Source organism: Cyprinodon variegatus, unplaced genomic scaffold, assembly GCF_000732505.1.
Source record: "Cyprinodon variegatus isolate N-32 unplaced genomic scaffold, C_variegatus-1.0 Scaffold591, whole genome shotgun sequence".
Classification (NCBI taxonomy): Eukaryota; Metazoa; Chordata; class Actinopteri; order Cyprinodontiformes; family Cyprinodontidae; genus Cyprinodon; species Cyprinodon variegatus.
In genome coordinates this window covers 334922-355281 of record NW_015151044.1, presented here as the reverse complement: position 1 = coordinate 355281, position 20360 = coordinate 334922, and the positions used below count along the sequence as shown (strand labels likewise).

General features: G+C 38.1%; 2 protein-coding genes across 2 annotated transcripts; one reads left to right on the top strand and one right to left on the bottom strand.

Annotated features, from left to right (window-relative positions):
* Nucleotides 1-720: 720 nt before the first annotated feature.
* On the bottom strand, nt 721-11962 carry LOC107096006 (YTH domain-containing family protein 1-like). The gene is made up of 6 exons (XM_015392445.1): nt 11543-11962; nt 10781-10805; nt 8378-8457; nt 6508-8151; nt 6355-6399; nt 721-3892 (listed from the first exon to the last, which is right to left on the bottom strand). The coding sequence occupies exons 1-6, from the start codon at nt 11567-11569 to the stop codon at nt 3866-3868; spliced, it is 1848 nt and encodes a 615-aa protein (XP_015247931.1). The 5' UTR covers nt 11570-11962; the 3' UTR covers nt 721-3865.
* A 3246-nt stretch (nt 11963-15208) lies between these two features.
* Nucleotides 15209-20232, top strand: birc7 (baculoviral IAP repeat containing 7). The gene is made up of 7 exons (XM_015392442.1): nt 15209-15753; nt 16282-16381; nt 17031-17112; nt 17591-17636; nt 18345-18554; nt 19821-19886; nt 20030-20232. Exons 1-7 carry the CDS (start codon nt 15261-15263, stop codon nt 20230-20232), a joined length of 1200 nt encoding a protein of 399 aa, XP_015247928.1. The 5' UTR covers nt 15209-15260.
* The last annotated feature ends 128 nt before the right edge of the window (nt 20233-20360 follow it).

Sequence of the window (20360 nt, the reverse complement as noted above, 5' to 3'; positions counted from 1 at the left end):
TTTTATCTAGTGATTTAAGTGATATGCTGAAACCGATTTAATGCTTTGCAGTCTTTCATAAGCCCACCCTTTGGGTTGCTGCTGTGTTCAGCTGCGCTTCATTCCTTCACACCCTCAGTGAGTTTGCCTATGAGCTCAGGCCAGCAGTAGCAGATTAGAGACTATATGAATGATGCAAACTGACAACGGCTGCAGTGTTTATTTGGAAGAAGACAACATTCATCACAATAAGTGATTTAATGCCATCTACAGGCGCTCCTCTTGCAACGCATTTCTGTATGTAGACCATTGAAGGACATGATGAACATGGGTCTTCAAAAAGATTAGAGCAAATCTGATCAGCAGCAACAAAAAAACAAAAAAATGCAAGGAAAGATCTGTTACTTTTGAGAAATAATGTGGTTATTAAGTCAGAAGAATGTTCGCATACATACTAATAGGTTAAAAGCACACAGAGGTTTAAAACCAATATAATTAATGTTAGAATCTAGAAGTGCACTACATGCTAAAATAATATCAAATTTAGGTTTTTAAGAATCTCTTAAAGACAAATAATTTAATAGTAGAGCTGGGCAGAAGTGTTAATGCAACATTACAAATACAATAAAATAGTTTGAGCCGATTTCAAGACAACAGTGTAAAATCTTTATGGCATTATTGACATTGTGAATCCCTTTATTAACCTTTCACAGCCTCTTTTTTCATAGTTTAGTCCTATTGAGTAATAAAAACTTATTTCAAAGCGTTAGAATCAACAGCAAAGGATAAATTGACTTTTTGGTCCAGATGAAGTGGATTGGGATTTCTTTATAGCATTTCGTGTTACATTGTTCTGTTATATGTCAAAAAATAAAAAGTGAAATGGGATACGTTTCTTCTTGTCATCATTCTTAAACAAATGAGCATGCACCACTGAGTTCATGTTGATGCATAACCTTGATTTATTTGCAGCAGTGTCCTCACCTTAACCTTAAAACAGTACAACTAAGACAGTAGATTAGGTCTAAATGTAAAGGATCAAACACATGTCTGTACAATTTTACTTTGTGACAGGAAGATGGACTACTTTCTCTTAATCAGGACCATGGAGAGCACCAATTTAGCAGTTTTCTACATTTAAGAAAACAGAAATCCCAGGGAATGAATGTATTGACTTTCCCTGAATGTATTGTAAGTTGCTCTTCCCTGTACAAGGAGTATTTTAAATTTGGTATTTAGCAATGATAAATGCTCGTTTAATGACTTGTTAAGAATAAATAAGCCAATGGATTGCAAAGCAGAGATTAATAAACAGGCAACAAATAAATTATTTCCAGCTGAAAAGCTTTTAGTGAAATGTCAGTACCAAGGCAGGCCTGTGGATAGTCTTATTTGGATAAGGTCACCAAGAATTTATTGAAGAACTCACAGAGGACTCATGAGATCAAGACAAAGTGATTTCTAAACTAAGTTTATTAAGGCTTGACTTCTTTTGCAAAGAAAAACCAAGATGGATCCTTTTGAACAAGTTGTGTCCACTACAGCTGTGGCTTTTTAGATAATCAGAGGTTTAGTGTTTCATATAATGGATCCTTCAGCCGTGCCGGCATCTGCGGCTGACCAGACAACCCCTTACATCAAATGTCTTGCAATTAACCTTAATGTACATGTAAGTTCTGTACTTTAATCCCAGCCAGCTACCAACCCTCAGAGGCAATGAAGCATTCCTGTGACATCCTTTAGCGTCTCACCTCTGCCCGATTCTACATGCAGTTGGTGAACTTGCACGTCTCCTATATTGCTTCGATCAACCTAGCTATCAGTTAGTGCAAGTAAAATTATAACGAAGATTACAGGCTATGAGGGGTGATTACACTGGCCAAGTAAGAAGACAATGCGGTGTCACAAACTGACTTCCTCTCTGAAGCTTACAGTTCATACTCCAGAGACTTCTGTAAAGTGCATTGCTCGGGCCATTTCAATGTTAATAGGGCAAAGTGAAAAAAAATCAAAACAAATCAAAGAATATACATCATCAACTATAACCTGAAAACACAAACATAAACTTCTGGCCACAATAATAACACAGGTGACAACATTACTCATTTCATCTTGAATAATTAAAGAACATTTTTCAATAGAATTTTTAAAGCGGGATTCTAGTTCATTTGAGGCTACATCAGATTGAAAAAAAAGACAAAAATGAGTTTTATGTCAAATAAAAGCAGCAGCAGATCTGTTCGCTCCGCACCACGGTAACCTTGAAAGCCAAAAACACCTACATCACAACATGATCAAAGGGAAGAAATTTGATTTTCTTAAATGCTGTGTTCTTACTATGAATGTGCTAAAGAAGGGGTAAAAAGAGGTCCATATCTTTTTATTTTTTAAAACTAGTAAACAGCACTGTCACCTTCAGGGGCAAGCCACATGGAGGACATTCTCTTCAGATATCTTCAGCAGACTTACTGTATTTCAGCTTGCCATGCATCGGCACACACATCTTAATATTTGTAGTTTTCTCAAGGATTTTTTTTTCTTTTCTCATAGCTCAGACCTTTCTTTATCAAGATCAGTAGATCCAGACTAAAAAAAATATTTGAAACAACCAAAAATCACACAGAAACCACATTTCATTCTTATTTTTTTCTTAGTTGATAGTAAATCAGTTACATTATTTTTTAGGTTATACATTTTTAGGCTTTCTCCGTGAATATATAGACTCCTATAGACTCCTAAAGCTTAGCATTACGACCAACATGAAAGAATTAGCAAAAACCAAATTTTAGGAAGAAAAAAAAAAAACAGGATTAAGACAGAATGACGGTGAATGGACATATTTAAACCCTCCCTCCCCCTACTTTGTGTAACAAAAATACGAGAGCAACAATTAGTTAAACTGAGCAGTTACATCATTATGTAATTCTAACAAAGCAATTGAAGGTGGGGGATTTGACAAATTGCTTAGGTTTTGTAGACAAGCAGATTCTGTTGTTAAACACAAAGAGGACACTTTGAGGACAAACATCAAAAAGAATTTATAAAAAGAAAAAACAAAAAAAAAGGAGGGCTGTAAAAGTGTCATTAGTACAATTTTTGATTTAAATGGTGAGAGTTTTGGTTGTGAAGGACATATTCGTTGTTTCTTCCCCAAAAGCCCTTCCTGTTCGGAAATGTCTTAAGTCCTGTGTGACTTCACACTTTCCCTGATTTCTCCAGCAGTGTCACTGTTTGAGCAGTTCTTTTGAGAAGTCACTGATAATTTAAAAACAAAAATAAGGCTCCAGAAAAAAGTTTCTGAAATGAAAATTGTCAGTAGTAAGCCAAAAAATAGAGATTTTGTTGATCTGAATGAAAAATAGTTAAACAACTGAAGCTTTATTATCCCAGTTCCAAGTCCAACATTGCCTGTAGGATCCTTCAACCCTGTTGGCACAGATAAACCTATAAAGCATGGCAATGCTGCCCCCAAATGGACACGGAGGGGCATGACACATCTGTTCCTGATTGTACTGAAATATAAAGTGGCAGTCAAACCCTGATTCATTTGGAGAGAGGAGGGAGGGGGCGGGAGCAAGAGAGAAAAACCCATCAGGTAAGAAAAAAATAAAAAGAACACGATGGAACAAGAAGAAAAATATGTTTTAAAAAATTAGAGCATGGTGATTGCAAGGGAACATTTAATCAGCTTATTGTTGCACAAGTATTGGTGGTAGGTAGGGCAAAAAAACCAAAACAAACAAAAAATAAAACTGATAACCAAAAAAAAAAAAAAGTTCACCAGGATTAAATAGAAAATAGAAATGAGGGGCTTGGTTGCATTTCATATTCTTCTGTCTTTAAATCAAGTCCTAATGTAAATGATCAAGCCAGGGATAAATGTCCTCTATTGTTTATTCCTGTTTTGGCGCTCCTGTTTATTGGGAAATAAAAAAGAAATATGTTAGACATATTACTGCAAACATTACCATAGAAGAATTTAGGGTATCTTAAAACTGTACTTAAAATTCTGCAACAATATTAATACACCTTCCACCTCAATTATTCATCCTTATGTTAACTTACAGCCAAAAACCTTAATGTATTTCAATTCTGGATTTTGTGTTTAAAAGATGTGTGCTGCTCCATAATAGTGATGTCAAAGCAAAATGTTCTAAAAACTACTGAAACATATTGCATTGACCTTTAAAAACAAAACCTGTCAGCGTTTCTGAATTCAAATCATAAATAAAAAGGTTCAGGATATTGCTGTTGAGATTTCATTGTGGATGTTCAATTACTGTAGATTTCTAAGCAATTCCTTCAGAGAAGCTTCAACATGTCCAGTTTGCTGAGTTTCGATTTGACTTTTTTTGGGGAATGAGACACTGTAAAATTGTCTTGTCTCAGTTCTGTAGATGCGATCACTATTACTCTGCCGACTTTACGGAAGCGCTACTCAAGTCATGGTTGTTTCCCCCTTTCCTCTTTTACAGTTCATCTTTTATTTATTTTTTAAATAAAATTGATCCTGTTAAAGAGACATTATGCAGGTTTTTACTGAAAATGTCTTTGAAATAGTCTTTTTATTTGACCCTTTACAACATAAACATCATTTGATGAGCAGACTGACACCTCAGTAGTTCAGTGCCCATACATCTATAAAGCTGGGCATACACTGTGCTATATTTTCAATTGTAGTACGCAGCTACAACTCAAACTGTACGACGAAACCGCAGGCTTTGAAAGTTTACAGCTCAACTGTGCGACCCAACGCTCTGATGCGATCCGGACTCAGCACAGAGAGATGGCGCTGGCCGGACTCGTCAATCTGGAAGAAGAACTCCCTTGTTTGCGCATGCGAGTGCTCGAGGTTCTGGCAAATGGGCTGGTAGCTCTGCTTCAACATCAGGATTTGCTCACCAACACCTCACAACGCTGGTGTAGTGTACCCCCTGTACACTGCACCGCACGATCAGGCTGAAAATCAGCCCAATAAAAAAAAATTCTCACACGACTGAAGAATTGACCTGAAGGTAGGGGTGGGTATTGCCAAAGAAGTCACGATTCGATTCGAATCACGATTCATAGGCCACGATGCGATTCTATCACGATGCATCACGATACTTGAATTATTGCGATGCATTGCAATATTTTCTCCTCCATGTTTTGTTTTTGAATGACTCTGCGCAGTATCCTGCGGCCGGAAATGCTTGTGACACAAGGCAGCGTGCGTCAACACATCCGCAGCGACATCTACTGGACTGGAAGTTGTATTACACTTGTTTTTGGCTGATGTTCACCAACCATTCATGCAATTTTATTTATTCATTTTTTTTTAATTAATAATCGATACTTGGCGTCAAGAATCGATTTAGTATATCACGAAAATTAGAATCACGATGCATCATCATGACGATTATTTTGCACACCCCTACCTGAAGGGGGCAAAAAAATCGTACAGTGTATGCCCGGCTTAAACCTGTGGCCTATTTTCATGCATTTACTTTGGGTCGGAAGTTCCCATGCAGTCCTGCAGATGTGATGTCAAACAGTGACATGGCAAGCAATCGTAGCGTTATAATCAAGGTGGATATTGTGGAAACTCAGAAGCAACCAGCTCTACTAAGACACAATGGCAACTCCAGGTAAGGTGAAAAAAGTAGAACTTAAGTATGAGAGCGCACAACCAGGGTGAGTAGACGAGGGCTGCAGTTCTGTGTTTTGAAGTGTGGCCTGCGTTTGTACTAGGCCAGTCATCACTTTGCAGAGCCGAATCCTGCTGCCATGTGTATTTAACACCTCTATACCTGGCTGACACATCTAGATGAAGAACTTCTTAACCAATACTTATTGCGAAATAGCCCCCGCTTAGTGAGATTTAATGGACACGTTACTGGAAATCTAATCTGCTCTTGCTACATATTTCCTCAATTTGGACTAAGTCTAGACTTTAAATGGTTTATTTTAATACAAGAATATGATTTGAAGTCAACCATTTGATTGTAGCTCTAGTTTTTAGGTCCCAAAGAATAACTCCAATCGACTACTGTACCTCTGCAGAAGAGGAGGTAAGTCAGTGAAGTGATTGTGAGCAGGGACACATTAAAAAACATACAGGAGAGGCTATGGAGACTGTTGTTGCTTTATAATCAAACGCTTGTGTGTGTTCCTCTATCACATAAAATCACAATGAAATACATTAAGGGCTGTTGTAACAAGAAAAAATGTAGAAATATCTGAGGGGTATAAAAAAAGGCAAGGCAGAGTATATAAAGGCCAACATGTAAATAAAAAAAAGTGTTTTTTTTTTAGTCTCCTTATACATTTTTAAGTTGAATATTAAACATTCTTGTGATGCAAAAAGGGCCTGGGACATATTTAGAAGATTTCTACCTGATCCAATCGAGAGCGGCTCTGAATCTGAGCAGGTTCAAAAGTCTGTCAAAGGGAAAGAATAGATAAAATAACAGCTTCTTAGAAGCCTCCAGTGAAAATTCAGCTTTGAACATTTAAACATTTTCTTCAAACACAAATGGGTGTACCCACCTTGCGCACCTCCTCTTCCTCTTCCTGCCTTTTCTCATAATGAGAAAAATCATCAAAAATGGAGGTGGTGTGTTTGTAGGTGGCGATGATTTTCAGCACCTGCTTGGCCTTCTCCAGAGGAACCTCCTGGGTATCGCGGGAGTTGGTCACCGGCTTGTTATCGTTGTTCTCCAGACGAATGTGGCGCAGCTGGCTGTTAGGCACGTCCTTAACAAACAACCAGTCCACGTCAAACTTGCCCTTCCACTTGTCCTGTGCCCAGACGCCAGCGCTGGTCCCGTAGTCCACTGGCGAGCGCATTTCTGCCACGCCACAGAAATGACCACTGCCATTGACACTGAACAGGAGGTACACCGGGCCTTTACCATTCATTGCACGGAAGGCTGAGTCCAGCCGCTTGTTGCCATGCTCCGTGCTGCACCAGATGGAATACTTGATGGAGCGATGAATATCATCCTCGGAGTAGCTCTTTATAATGAAAACACGGCCGTTCTTCAGGTTCCAGTCAAAGTCCTTGGGGTTGTAGCTATGGGAGGCACGCAGCTTTTCCAGCACAGGGTGGGATTCTCCACCAGGTCCCTGACTCGCAGATGTTTGGGGGCCGTTGTTCCCACCACCAACAACTCCCATCATGCCACTCCCATCCTGGCCAAGCCCACCCTGCCCGTAGCCTTGGTTACGGTTTCGTGGCGCTATCCAGCGGGTCTGGGGTTGAGGTGGCTGGGTATGGTTTTGGTAGGGCTGAGGCGGTGGCTGATGGTGCTGGTGGTGTGGAGGCTGTAAGGCCATAGGCTGCATTTGGGGCTGCACTAATGATTGGGGAGGGGGCTGCATGGGTCCTTGCTGCATGGGTCCTTGAGGTGCCATGCCATGAGGCAGCCCTAGAGGTTGTTGTTGCTGCTGCAGTGCGGCTGGGGCTACTTTAGTGACTGGGCCCTTGTCCCAGGTACCGATATTCATGTTGTGTTTAATGGGCGGTGGGGGAAGAGCCCCCCCTGGATTGGGCATTCCTGGCTTCACCTTTGATTTCAACTGCTGAGGTTTGGCAGGCTTGCTGGCAATGGCAGCCCAGCTGGTGGGTTTAGGTGGAGGCATCCCTATAGGCGTGGCTCCATTCCCTGTGGCTGCCACTGCAGGTCCACCGATCACAGATCCCACTGCCTTAACTCCTGACCCCTGACCAGTAACATCCCCTCCAATCTTCAAACCAACCATCCCTTGTTCTAGGCTGTTCATACCAGGAGCTTTGTTCAGGGTGTCACTGTGAAACCCTGTCTGACCATCAGGCACCAGAGTGCCCCCCAGGGAGCTGGGAGGATAGCTATAGCTGCCACCATAAGCTGAACTTTGAGTCTGCTGGCCCTGAGAGCCACTTGTGCCCCAGGCAGAAAAAGCAGGGTTTTCAGGAAAAAAGTTAAACCTGTGGGGGTAGATACTGCTTCCCAGTCCTCCTGGCTGGCCGAACACGGTGTCCGGCATGAAGTGATGGTCTCCATTGCTCAGAGGTCCATAGGGAGTGAGGTAAGGAATCGGGGGGTCTCCACCTGTGGACCAAGGAGCCTCACTCAGCGGGTAAGGAAATCCAATGGAGGGAGCATAGTAGCTAGACATGTAGGGATCGGTGATGGACTGGTAGCTGTTGTTCTGAAATAAGGAAGAAACGACAATAGTTGGTATAAGAGCTCAATTCAAACAGATGAATCCAGTTAAACATAGCATGGCATCTCTAAGTTTTGTTATTCATACAAAATTATTGTTTTGGGTAGTTATTAAAAGCAGAACGCACTTGATGGGTAGAAGTACATAGTTACCTGATGATAGCCGATTCTAAAAACAATCAAAAAAGGTTAACATTGAATAGTCAATTTACCTGAGTAGATTGACCAGGAAGGTATGGCTCAAAGTCATTGTCATGGACAGTCTCCTTCTGATGCAGCGAACCATTTTGCACTGCAGCAATAAAGCATACGACAAGAAGCACATTTGAGTTTATGACAAGAGAATGATGTTTTAAAGGTTTGCAATGACAGCTGTACAGATTATTAAAACATCCTGTGTAACCAATAGGGTCGGGTAAATTAACTGCATTTGCAATATAATTGCAATTTAAAAAAACGCAGTTTTCAAGATACAGACACACTTAGTTTTGGTCATTACATTTAACAAGAGTAAGTAGCTATATTTTTTTTTATTCCAGCCCTTTAGGTGGCAGTAATATGTTTAAAGTGGGTTTGCAACCAAACAGATGAGAAGAAAGAGAAGCAGTTAGCTTGAGATTCATGCCTGCAAGTGGAAGGTGGCACCTTTTCACACAGGTTACACTAAAGTCCTGCAAAAATAGACTCTGGAACAGCAAGCCTCCAAGGTCATGAAAAATCCTAAACCCTGCATTAAAATATTTACATGACTGTGGTAAGGAAAATGAAAATAAAGCCCCAATAGTAATATTGGTTTAAAATAATCGTAATTTTTTGGGGGGTAAAATCTTTCAGCCCTAGTCACTAACAAAGCAGGCAGCACATTCAGATTATTTTAATTGTTTCTATGCATATAAAATAAAAACATCACATAACAAGCTAAAACATATTACTTTATTTTATTTACATGTATACAGAATAAATTGATAATATGGCAGATTGACTCATTTTTCATAAAAAAGAAATTTAACCAATTGTTTTACAAAATCAGTATTGTAATTACTTTTGCAAAAGCAAAAATATACAGATGTATATTAAAAGCAAAATTAATCAAGAATGATTCCATCAGAAGAATATTTTTTACCATATTATTGATATAAAGAGGGCTGAAACAACCTGATTAATCGCTTATTGAAATAATAGTCAACTAATTTAGTAATTGATAAATCGTTAATTGGAGTATAGAGATTCTAAAACATGTCTTTAGCTGACAGAGCAACCCACTTACAGCAGGGATTACACCAAAATAAAATATGTAAACATTTTGCTTTTAAGATAAAAAAAAAAACATTTTCTCTATCCTGAACTTCTCAAGTGGAAAAGTTGTAGTTTCACTTGGTTTGATTTCATAAAATGAGTTATTTGGGGAACCTTTTGCTATCCAATTATTAATCAATTAATCGAAAAAATAGACGGATTAATCAATTTGCAAAATAATAATGCTCATAATTCTGCATATAGTAATAGCCATCTGTACAATATTCATAGTACATATTCACCTGCAAACTCTGTTATAATAACAACCATCTGTATGTTATGCTATTGTAGATATCTGTAAAAACCCTATTTATAGTAATATCCACCTGTATATTATATTCGGTACATATCCAGCTGTAAATTTTGTTCATAACACTAGTTATCTATATATTATATTCATAGGAAAAATCTATCAGTAAAATTCTGTTTATAATGGCATTCATCTCTATATTTATTCAGTAGAAAACCATGTCCTGTACTTATGGAACCATTATTTATTATTATTTATTTATCCTGCACTTGCTGCTATTGCACTTCTGGTTAGACCTAAACTGCATTTTGTTGCCTTGTACCTGTACCTGTGTAATGAAAATAAAGTTGAATCTAATCTTATTGTTAGTTGCAGGCCTGGATACAAAAACTGAGAGTCTAAAGTGTTACCCTTCGACAAAAGATAAAAAAGGATACATTTCTAAATATTTCAACATTGTGAAATGAAGAGCAACACATTATCAATCAAAAACGGCATTTAAAGAGATAAGCCATAGATAACCAGATTTTTTTTTTACTGTGCTTCAGCTGGACACATTAATACTGAAATGTTGCAGAAGATGATATCCTAAAAATGCATGGGGAAAAGGCAATTTGGACTTTGATTAAAAAATAAAAAACAAAAAAAGTGTTAGTGAATCAAAATCAGACACTTGTTTGTGCAAGAAAAATACAAAATGAAAACAGTCCTTCAGTTTATAATATCTTTAAAAAAAAATTTCACTGCTGTATAACTGCATAGATATATTAAATATATCATGATTTTTTGTTTTTTAGAAAAGAAGGAACTCATTTTTTTATGTTATTTTGAATGACAACCCATCCATCATTTATATAGAAATTAAGGTAAACATACGTAATCTTGCCATTAATGAAAATGTTTGAAATTAAATGTTTTATTGAATAAAGTCTTTTGTCATTCAATGCCACTACGAACCTGACTTAAAACATATTTCTTCACTAACTTTGTACTTTTATATAAATACTTCTTCCATCAGTGAGTGAAAAAAAATAAATCCTGATGCTGAAATATTCCCTTCATTTCTTACCTTTAGACACTTGTCCCTTTGGTCTCTGCATCCAGATTGATCCAGAAAAACAAAACCAAAAAAAATACATTTTTAGTAATTATGGCTTTCCATTTGGTAACATTTCCTTCTTAAATATCTAATGGAAACTTTCTATAAAACACAATTCATAATATTCTTAAAATTAGCCATACAATTGAAAAAAAGATTGCTTTTGTCAGTTCAAATCTTGTACAATTCTCTAAACACGTAATGTGAACAAGCCTACCACTGCTAGCTATACTTCAGTGACAACTTCTATATCAAAGCATCCTTTAAATAGCTTTTCACACTCTAAAGAGGTTTCAGCAACATGCTAGATGTTTTCTGCAATAAATTGTATAATATCCCACACAGAAAGGAAACATCAACACATCCCACTCAAAGTTACTGTTCAAAGAGCAAGTTACCTTGTGCTATTATGTAAATCTGTTTACGTTAACTAGCTTTAGGTTCTGACCACATAAAAATATACGATTTTTCACAGCTATTTGCTTTACAAAGCAGACAACTTCTGTTAAATTTGACAAAGTGCTTCACAGAAAATGATAGATGTCATCTCCTTTAAACGCGAATAAAAGCCTTCATCATTTTTTTACGGAATGCAGCCAACTCGCTAGCTACATGCCAACGCTAATGGCTAGCTAGCACTTCCGAGCAATAGCCGTAGCCTAATAAATCGATAACGTTAGCAGGTAGTTAGCTTTCTAGCTCTAAACTGGCGAGATAAGTCGTCCTTCATACCTGAGGGTCAATGCTTGTGGTAGACATAATTCATTAAGCAAGTCCCTGGATTTCTCACGGAGCCCGAGCCTGTGACTAAATTTCAACCCCCGTGATTTGGAAGCAAGTTCACAGCTCAGTTTGAGTTAGCTTCGGGGCTAACAGCGCCGCTTAGCTTATGGCTAGTAGTTGTAGCGCAGGCTCAGCTGAGTATTCTCCCAACTTCCACAGTTCAAGTCAGACGGATTGTGTATCCCAAAGGTTTCCGATCCGAGTTTAGTTTTTTCCGAGCTTAAGTGCGTATCACCGTGTGGCTCCCGGTGGATCTTTGTAAATGTACGTCTCCGTTCGGCTTTTACTTAGTCTCTTTTTTTTTTATTCCACAGAGAGAGTCCTCCTCGGTTACGTTAAAGCCCCGCACACTTCCCCAATGGCTGCTCCATCCGGGCTCTGAGCTACCGGTGTAGTTCATTTCCTCGCCGGTGGGTGGCAGAAGTTACAGCATCTCATGATCCAAATGATTCAGGTTCATCTTTACGGAAGAGAATTAGGGCCACAGAAAAAATAAAAATAAAAAATTGACTGAATTTTAAATATTATTTTAGTTTAATATGGGGAAAAAAGTCAAAATTCTGACTATAATCTCAGAATTCTGACTTTTTCTTCAGAATTCTGACTTTTCCCTCTCAGAATTCTTGCTTTAATCTCAGAATTGTGACTTTAATCCCAGAATTCTGACTTTTCTTTCTAGGAATTCTGACTTTAATCTCAGAATTTTGGATCTTTATGTAGATGGGCACCATAAAGGAAGAAATGTGGGAGCACTAAGCTTCATTGACAAAGATGTGAGTTGTTTGAGAGGGCCAGTGTAGGAAAATGACGGAATTAGGCAACTTTTTATGTGCCAGAGGGGTCCCAGGTTATGCTATTTCACTAATGGAAAGAGTAGAAGGTGATTAAAACAAGAAGCTAATTTAATTTTAGTCTCTAAAACAGACATGGCTTGATGCTATCATGTTTGTTAGCAGTCAGAATTCAGTCAGAATTTTGAGATTAAAATTCAGAATTCTGAGAAAAAAGTCAGAATTTTGAGAAAAATAAGTCAGAATTCTGAGATTAAGTCAGAATTCTGAGAAAAATGTCAGAATTTTTTTGATTTTTTTTTCTCTTATTTTTTCTCATATTATACTGAAATCAAATTAAAAATCAGTTCACTTTTTTAATTTTTTCAATGGCCCTAATTTTCTTCTGTACATTGCAAAAAATCAAGTTATCATCGTTATTTCTAGGCTATAACACTAAGACTGGCATATTTTGAGTATTTAACTCTGCTTATTCTTATAATTACTGATGAAAACTCAAAAACCATTTTATCATTAAATTAGAATATTATTTATATAAAACATTTTTTGTCAACACATAACACTTTAATTTGTTATGAGCGATCTACACATCTTAAGGGGAAAGTGCTGATTTGACACTTTGAAGATCACAATAATGATTTGAGCTAACAGCTTATAAAAACCTGAAAACATCATTTCATAGTCCGTACAAATATTTCAGAGATGTCTGATTTTACGCCTGTACACCAGAGAGGTATTGATATTCTCAGCAAGAAGGTTAAGGCACCAAAGATCATTGCTAAATAAGCTGGCAGAATGCTGTATCCAACCATATTAATGAGACTTTAAGGGAAAATAGAAAAATGAATTAGTAGGAAAGGTTCACATATACAGACTGTGAAGCAAAGCCCATGTAAGAGGCGGGACAGATTCACAGTGGATGAACAGCAGCCAGGGTCATGGCTTCAACAATGATGCCCACTATTGCTGGCAAAAAAATGGGCAATGTTATATTTTCATGAGAAATCAGGGTTCCAGAGTCTGAAGGAAAAGTGTAAAGACCAAATCCAATCTGCTTGAAATCCAGTGACATGTTTTCATTATCACTGATGATCTGAGAAAGGATGCAATCTTCTTCATGTTCTGGCCCAGCATCTTTTATCAAGGCTTTTACCTTATATTTTACATCACCTTATGCTTTCTGACAGGGTTTATGGAAATGCAGATTTCATTTTCCAATTGGACTTGGCACCTGTCCATGCTTCCAAAGATACAGATACCTGTCTCAGCAGCCATGGTGTCACTGCAATGGATAAAAACATCTGACACACACTACATAGAGACTCTATGGAGGTTTGTTAATATGAAGACAAGCTGAAGGTGGACGCTAAATAAACCAAGACTTTCTTAACTTTATGGCAGATTCCTTCTTGTTGTCGTGCATTCATGCAAATATAGTTCTGATTGAATTACATCTACCGTAGAATACAAGGACAACATTTTCTGTTATATATCTGTTTTAAAAATGCTTTTTATAATAATAATAACAATAGAATTTTATCGATTTCACACTGGAGCAATTCACCCCTGCATTTAACCCATCCCCTTGGGGAGCAGTGGGTTGCCTGTGTTACAAAGTGTGTTTTTTAAATAGCTTTCCCTGCAGTATCCTTGGGTGTAAACAAGGACAGGAGATGTCAGCAGACTGTCTGTGGCTTTCTTCAGTGCCTTTTGCATCAGAAACCTCAGCTCAGCCTTAAGCTCATGTGAGAATTGGGTAGTTGGGTACAATAAGGCCACAGTGATCATCAGCCAAACCACACGGGCTTACAATCCAGCCTGCATGCAACTTTTGAGAAGCTAGATTTTAAAAAAAGAATACAAATCAGTGAAATGGATAACTGCAAATCTGAAAATCATTTGAAGCGCTGGTTGTAAGGGTAGTCAGTTGAAAGGTTGAATGATCCTCAAGTCATGTTAAACGTCAAATTATAACAGTCAGGTGGTGAAAAGTTATCTAAATCTAAAACTATGTTGTTTAAATTCATGAGATCCTTGTTTGAGTTTTACTTATTTAATGCACATTTTAGCCGCTGTAGGTGAACAATATTTTACTTTTTCTCATTTTTAAATAGGTCAACATTATTTTCCCATCTTTCACTAACTGTATTCTGTCTATACTTGTCAGTGTTCCCTGTTAGGACAGAGGATTTGCAGTTCTAATGTTTTAAACGTGATCAGTGTGAAGGTTTAATGTTTTTCTCCCACCCCAGTCCTGGAGTGCTAATGCCCTTCAACTGTTAGGTACTACGCTGCTCCAACACTGCTTAATCAAATAATTAATTATGTTCCAGAGTGAAATCAGTCTGTCATGTCTAATTACAACAGCCAACGTCTATTTATTTTTTCCTCTGATACGTTTAAATAAAATGCATTGCAACCAGCTGCCTTCAGAATGTACCAAGTTTGGTCCACCTTTGTAAAATCTATTCTAAGCCTTTCTGTGAAGGTCTTAGAAGGAATGTTAGAAAACATAAGTGAACAAACAGCATCATGGTAATATGAAGTATCTGCTGAACAATATCTAGAAACTTAGGATTTTACAGAACTTGGTTTTATCCATAATCTAAAAAAAAATGCTATGATTCAGGTTTTCTTCCCCATGATGTGAAGAGGCAGGACATGTACATTCAATCAAGGATCAATGGGCATACATCCTGGCAGTTGGAGGATTTTCTGGAAATGAATCTCCTGTAGGCCACAGCGCAGCACCCTGTCGCTGCCGCATTATTTCAGCTGTTGTTCTGTTCTTACCTGCAGTGTTTGTCCCACTATGGACCACGAAAGGGCTGATTGGCACAGGAAAAAAACAGACAGGAAAGCCCATATTCTGCAGAATGACGGATGACAGAAGTACTATGCTGCGCATCCTTGAGGAGCCTCGGATGCGGGGGGAAGTGGAGAGACTTTGTACCTTCCAGAACTGGCCTTCGGATGCGCCTGTTGCTTCTGGAGAACTGGCAAAGGCAGGATTCTTCTTTCTGGGTTCTGGCGACAAAGTCCAGTGTTTCTGCTGTGGAGGCATTTTAAGATACTGGGAACAGGGGGACAATCCAGTGGTTGAGCATAAGCGTCATTTCCCTACATGCAGCTTCATACTGGGTCAAGCTGTGGGTAATATTCCACTGGAAACAGGCTCATCAGACTCTGTGGATGGACAGCTGTTGAGTCAGCTCCAGAGGCTGACTATGGATGATCAGGGAACAACTGGACAAGCAGTATATCCAGAGCTGGAAGCAGAGGACTCTCGACTCACCACTTTCCACAACTGGCCCTCTGAAGCCTTGGTGCAGCCAGATGTTTTGGCTCATGCAGGGTTTTTCTACACAGGTACTTGCTGTTAATGCGCTACCAGAGGAACTAAAATATTTAATTACTAAAAAGATACTCCCTTTAGCAGTTTCTAGATCAAACCTGAGCATCCAACTAGAATGTTTCACTAGATGTCCGCTGCTGCAGTGACCTCTTCTATGTGCGAGTTCATCCTATAATTGTTGCTGCTGAGTCAGGATGTTGTGGACAAAACACTCTGGACAAAGCAGCAGCTGCCAGTCAATCTGCAGTGTGGCTTAAAATTTATAAGAGTCTTAAAAAACATTTCCACCATCCCCACCAAACAGTTTTTTACTTCTGTCTTAGAAAAGCAGGGCGTAAAGATTAATGCTTCTTTTTTTAATCTTGATATTAAATACAGCAGCTTGTCTTTGAGATTTATTTTTAAACCTTCTGAAACAAGCTGCCTTTTTTATTATTGTTTTGACACACCAGACACTGTTAGAGGTTTGTGTATCAAGCTTGAAAGTTCAGTCTGTGTTTGCCATCAAACTATTTCTAAAGATTTTTATTTTTGAATGTCAGGTCATGGTGACAATGTGAAATGCTTCTTCTGTGATGGGGGGCTGAGGAATTGGGAACCAGGAGACGACCCCTGGCAGGAACATGCCAAATGGTTCCCAAGGTAACAACAGGGCTGTCACAAGGACATGAGAAATGATCAGCTAAACAAAAAATGGCTTTTTATAATAAACTTGAAAGACCAAAAAGTTTAAGTGCTACTGATAAATCCGAAGCCGCTAGACTCATAAGAATTTGAGGAAATGAGTCCAGACATGGATATTAAATCAACATTTAGTTCATGGAGCTGGTTTGCATAATGCTTTAATCTAAATAATTGTTTGACCTGAGTGTATGTTTAGGGTCACTTTCTTGCTTGGAGGTGAACCTCTATCCACATATCTCAAGTCTGGATCTGTAGAGTGAGCAACCAAAACGTTTCACATACGGTAATTAGAATCTTCTCTCTGAAGCTTCTCTATAGTTAATATGTAGCTTTTGGTTTCATTTGTGATTAATCAGTTTCCTGCTCAGCCTTACATGAAGGTGGATTGCTATATTTTGATACATTTACCATTATTTAGGAGTATCCCAAATAAGGGAATAAATCCAAATGAATGCCACTCTTCAAGGTTTTTAGTCTGTTAGGAATATAAAATTCTAATAATTTGTTCTTCTGCTTGAAAATTCCGCATCGCTTGGGGGTTTTGCAAACTACCATCCACTGTCTTTGTGTTGTCCTTCTTAAAAGTGGTCTGTTCCATGTTCCTCAGATGTGAGTTTTTGATCCAGTCACGAGGACAGGAGTACATTAACAACATCCAGGATGCTCATTTCCATATGGGAGACACTGTGGTAAGAGTCCTGTTATTTTTATGATTAAGTAGTAAAACTAGGGATTACTTGAAGCATTATAGTAGTAGCCATTCAAAAATTCCCCACTGTCCTTGATAGGTCCTCGGCTGGTCCCCTACAATTATAAATATCTGACATAAAAAAAAAAAACCATCTAAAATATTCTTTCCGTCAAGATTTGTTGACATTAACATCTAAAGAGAAGCATAATCTCTTGGTCAGACCCTGTAATTTAGTCAAACGATGGAGTCAGAGTAAAAATCATGCAGGCCCATCAATCCAGTGGCTGGAAGTTGGAGGGGAATTTGCTGGGAGATGCAGGGAAGTGGGCTGCCATTCGGCTGGCGTTTGACTGGGAAGGGCCGTTTTGAATGGCTGCTATTGTAGATCCATGTACTGCATACATTACTGCCAGTTTATTTATGGATTTAAATATTTTTTTAATATTGAAAATTAAAAATGAAAACCTTATTTTAAGGGCGGCTCTCAGACGACCACACGCAGAGACATTGGTGCCAGAAATGGTAAGACATAAAAGTTTGAAAATTGTACAAAAACAGATCAACAGTTAGACAAGTAACAGAATAATCACCCTGCTCTCCATTTCCACATATAAAGTACTAACATCTCTTTCACAAAAGCTTTAAAGTTCTTGGTTATATAAAGGGGTTAACATTTCAAATTTGATGTCTGACAGCATTTATTACATGATCGCTCCTGTAAACCCCAAATTTGCCTGTTAGCAATTTTTTTGGAATAAAATTGATTGCTCTACATGGAGTTAAATCTTTACCCTATCAGAGACTAAAACCTTTACATTTATAATGCAATCAAACCCACTAAGAAATGCAGCAGCTCACATCTGATATCTGATTGTCTGAGCTAATTTCTTTTTCAGGAATGCTGCTGCTTCTTGATGCCTTAGAGGGTGTTTAGCCGTTTGTAGTTACACAGCTATTATAACAGGGTTGTTATTACATAAAATGCAGGAAGATCGATTGCAATCAAATTTTCTGTAGGCAAACAGAAGAGGTCTGCAGATGAAAATGTTTGATATATTGCCATACAAGCTGCATGGCAATATATCAAGCTGCATGTTTTCTGTTTTTCTCTCTGGCTTTTATTTGAGATGGTACTGTGTGTGGTCTCAGGACACATGTAAAACCAGCATGATATTCAGCTGCTGGTTTTTTAGTAATCTTCCTCTCTTCTCCTTCTGCCTTATCCTTCAGATCTGGTCGGAGGTCTGGGAGCTTCATCAGCCATGCTCTCTCCCGTTGTGCAAACTGTGTTGCAGATGGGGTTTGAAGCCAGCGTGGTGGAGAGTCTGGTGCAGACTAAGTACCTGCTGACAGGCCAGCATTACATCTCAGTGTCAGAGCTGGTTAGTGATGTTCTGCAAGCAGAAGAGGAGGAGAGGCAGACAGGGCAAAACAATCAAGGTACCGTAACAGAAATAAAAAAAAAAAAAAACAGTTAAAATTTACAGCACCTTGCCCTTATAATGATTTCTCCATATTGATACGAGTGATTTATTTCTGCTTATTTCTACGCTACTTTTTCTCTGTATTTACTAAATATTATTTTAACTAAGGGAGTCATATTATGTTTTCTTCCTCCATAAGGTTTTACAAAAAGCTCTGATCTCCTTGCAAAAATTAAAATAAGATGTCAACAGTTTCGCTGATTGTTTAATAGAAATTTGGACTGTTACCCATGACATCAGGTCTAATACTTGTGAAAATGTTGTAAATATTTAGCCAGATGAAAATTAGATAAAGCTACATAAAATGTCACTTCTGCGAATAGTCTGGAAAGTTGATTTAAACTCCAATCCAGTTACAGTAAAGATGCCACTTTTATCAATGGAAAACTGGAATGTTCTATTGTGTTGTGTTATAGGTGTTTATAGCAGGGATGCATTTTACGAAGAGTAAAAAGAGATAAGGTAGATTTCTAGCAGTTTCTCTGAGATGTTTGAAAGCTGCAAATATAAACTACATGGTTAACTAATATGTAAAAAAAATGCACAAAAAGCTTTCTGTCTAAAATGCTTACAAATATTTTATAAGCAATATTAATTGTGAGGGCATAATGGAAAGATATATTTTGATTCATATAAAAAACAACCTTAACTTCCACCAAGTGGAAGGGAACTAAAGCAGACAGTATCAGACATCTTCAAACTTTTCCTTATAATTAGTTATTCATCATATTCCTCTTAGAAGCACAAATCAAATACAAAATACATCTTAAAATTCCCACTGCACTTCCACTCAGACGTACAAACCAAAGTTTCTGAAGAAATCTGATCTAAGCATTATCCTACATGTTCAAATAAACCATCAACAAGCAGTGCAGGCAAGGCGGACAATGACTCACTAGACAATGAATGAATGACCTCACAGGGAAAGGAAAGCAGAGATCAGATTTTACACCAAGCTGTGGCAGTAGGAATAAAATCTATCACATTTGATTTGGCATCTTTCAGCTATTTTTCTTGATAATAAGAGGACATTTGAGGACTTTGATCAAATTTTATGTCTATATGTCCTATTATCAAATCAATAGACTTATTTTACTTTTTCCTAAATTTGATGGCTAAAAATAAGTACAGCCTCCTCCCTTTGAGCTAAAAACAAACTGTGTTTCATTTCATTTTTACACATCTAAACTTTACCTTCTGTCTAACATTATCTGGGTAACAGAGCCAAACACGAGTCATGGATCAAGCGCAGAAACTGTGAGGACTGAGACTCCCATTCCAAAGAGAGGTCAGCGTGCTTGTAAAATCTTTTTATCTAGAAATTATTACATAATTTGTGGGGGAAAAAAATCATTCCTGTGTTGCAGCGACTAGCTTTTACTTGCAGATTTTACCTTGAAAATTTTTGCTTTATTTATTTGTATTTTTCAGCAATAAAGGATCAAAATCCTGAGGAGCTACTTAGGCAGCTGCAGGAAGAGAGGACCTGCAAAGTCTGCATGGACAAACTTGTATCCATCGTCTTCATCCCCTGCGGTCACCTGGTGGTGTGTGGTGACTGTGCTGCCAGCCTGCGGCACTGCCCCATCTGCAGGGCTGTCATCAGAGGCAGCGTTCGTGCTTTTATGTCTTGAGGCTGTAGTTAAAGCATTGACTCTACATGGGTGCTTGACAGATTTCCCTTTAAACTTCCACTGCCTGCAACGTCTGTGGAACTTATGAGTGCTGCTTTTATAATGTTAAACGAAAAAGTTTTTCAGGT

Bases quoted from the DNA above. Each gene is read 5' to 3' on its own strand.
- LOC107096006 (XM_015392445.1), bottom strand. From the start codon at position 11,569: ATGTCTACCACAAGCATTGACCCTCAG. The intron at 8,458-10,780 runs GTAAGAAATGAA...TTATTGCTGCAG, and splicing joins AAAGGGACAAGTGTCTAAAG to TGCAAAATGGTTCGCTGCAT. The intron at 8,152-8,377 runs GTAAATTGACTA...TCCTTATTTCAG, and splicing joins TTCCTGGTCAATCTACTCAG to AACAACAGCTACCAGTCCAT.
- birc7 (XM_015392442.1), top strand. From the start codon at position 15,261: ATGACGGATGACAGAAGTACTATGCTGCGCATCCTTGAGGAGCCTCGG. The intron at 17,637-18,344 runs GTAAGACATAAA...CTTATCCTTCAG, and splicing joins AGACATTGGTGCCAGAAATG to ATCTGGTCGGAGGTCTGGGA. The intron at 19,887-20,029 runs GTCAGCGTGCTT...TGTATTTTTCAG, and splicing joins GACTCCCATTCCAAAGAGAG to CAATAAAGGATCAAAATCCT.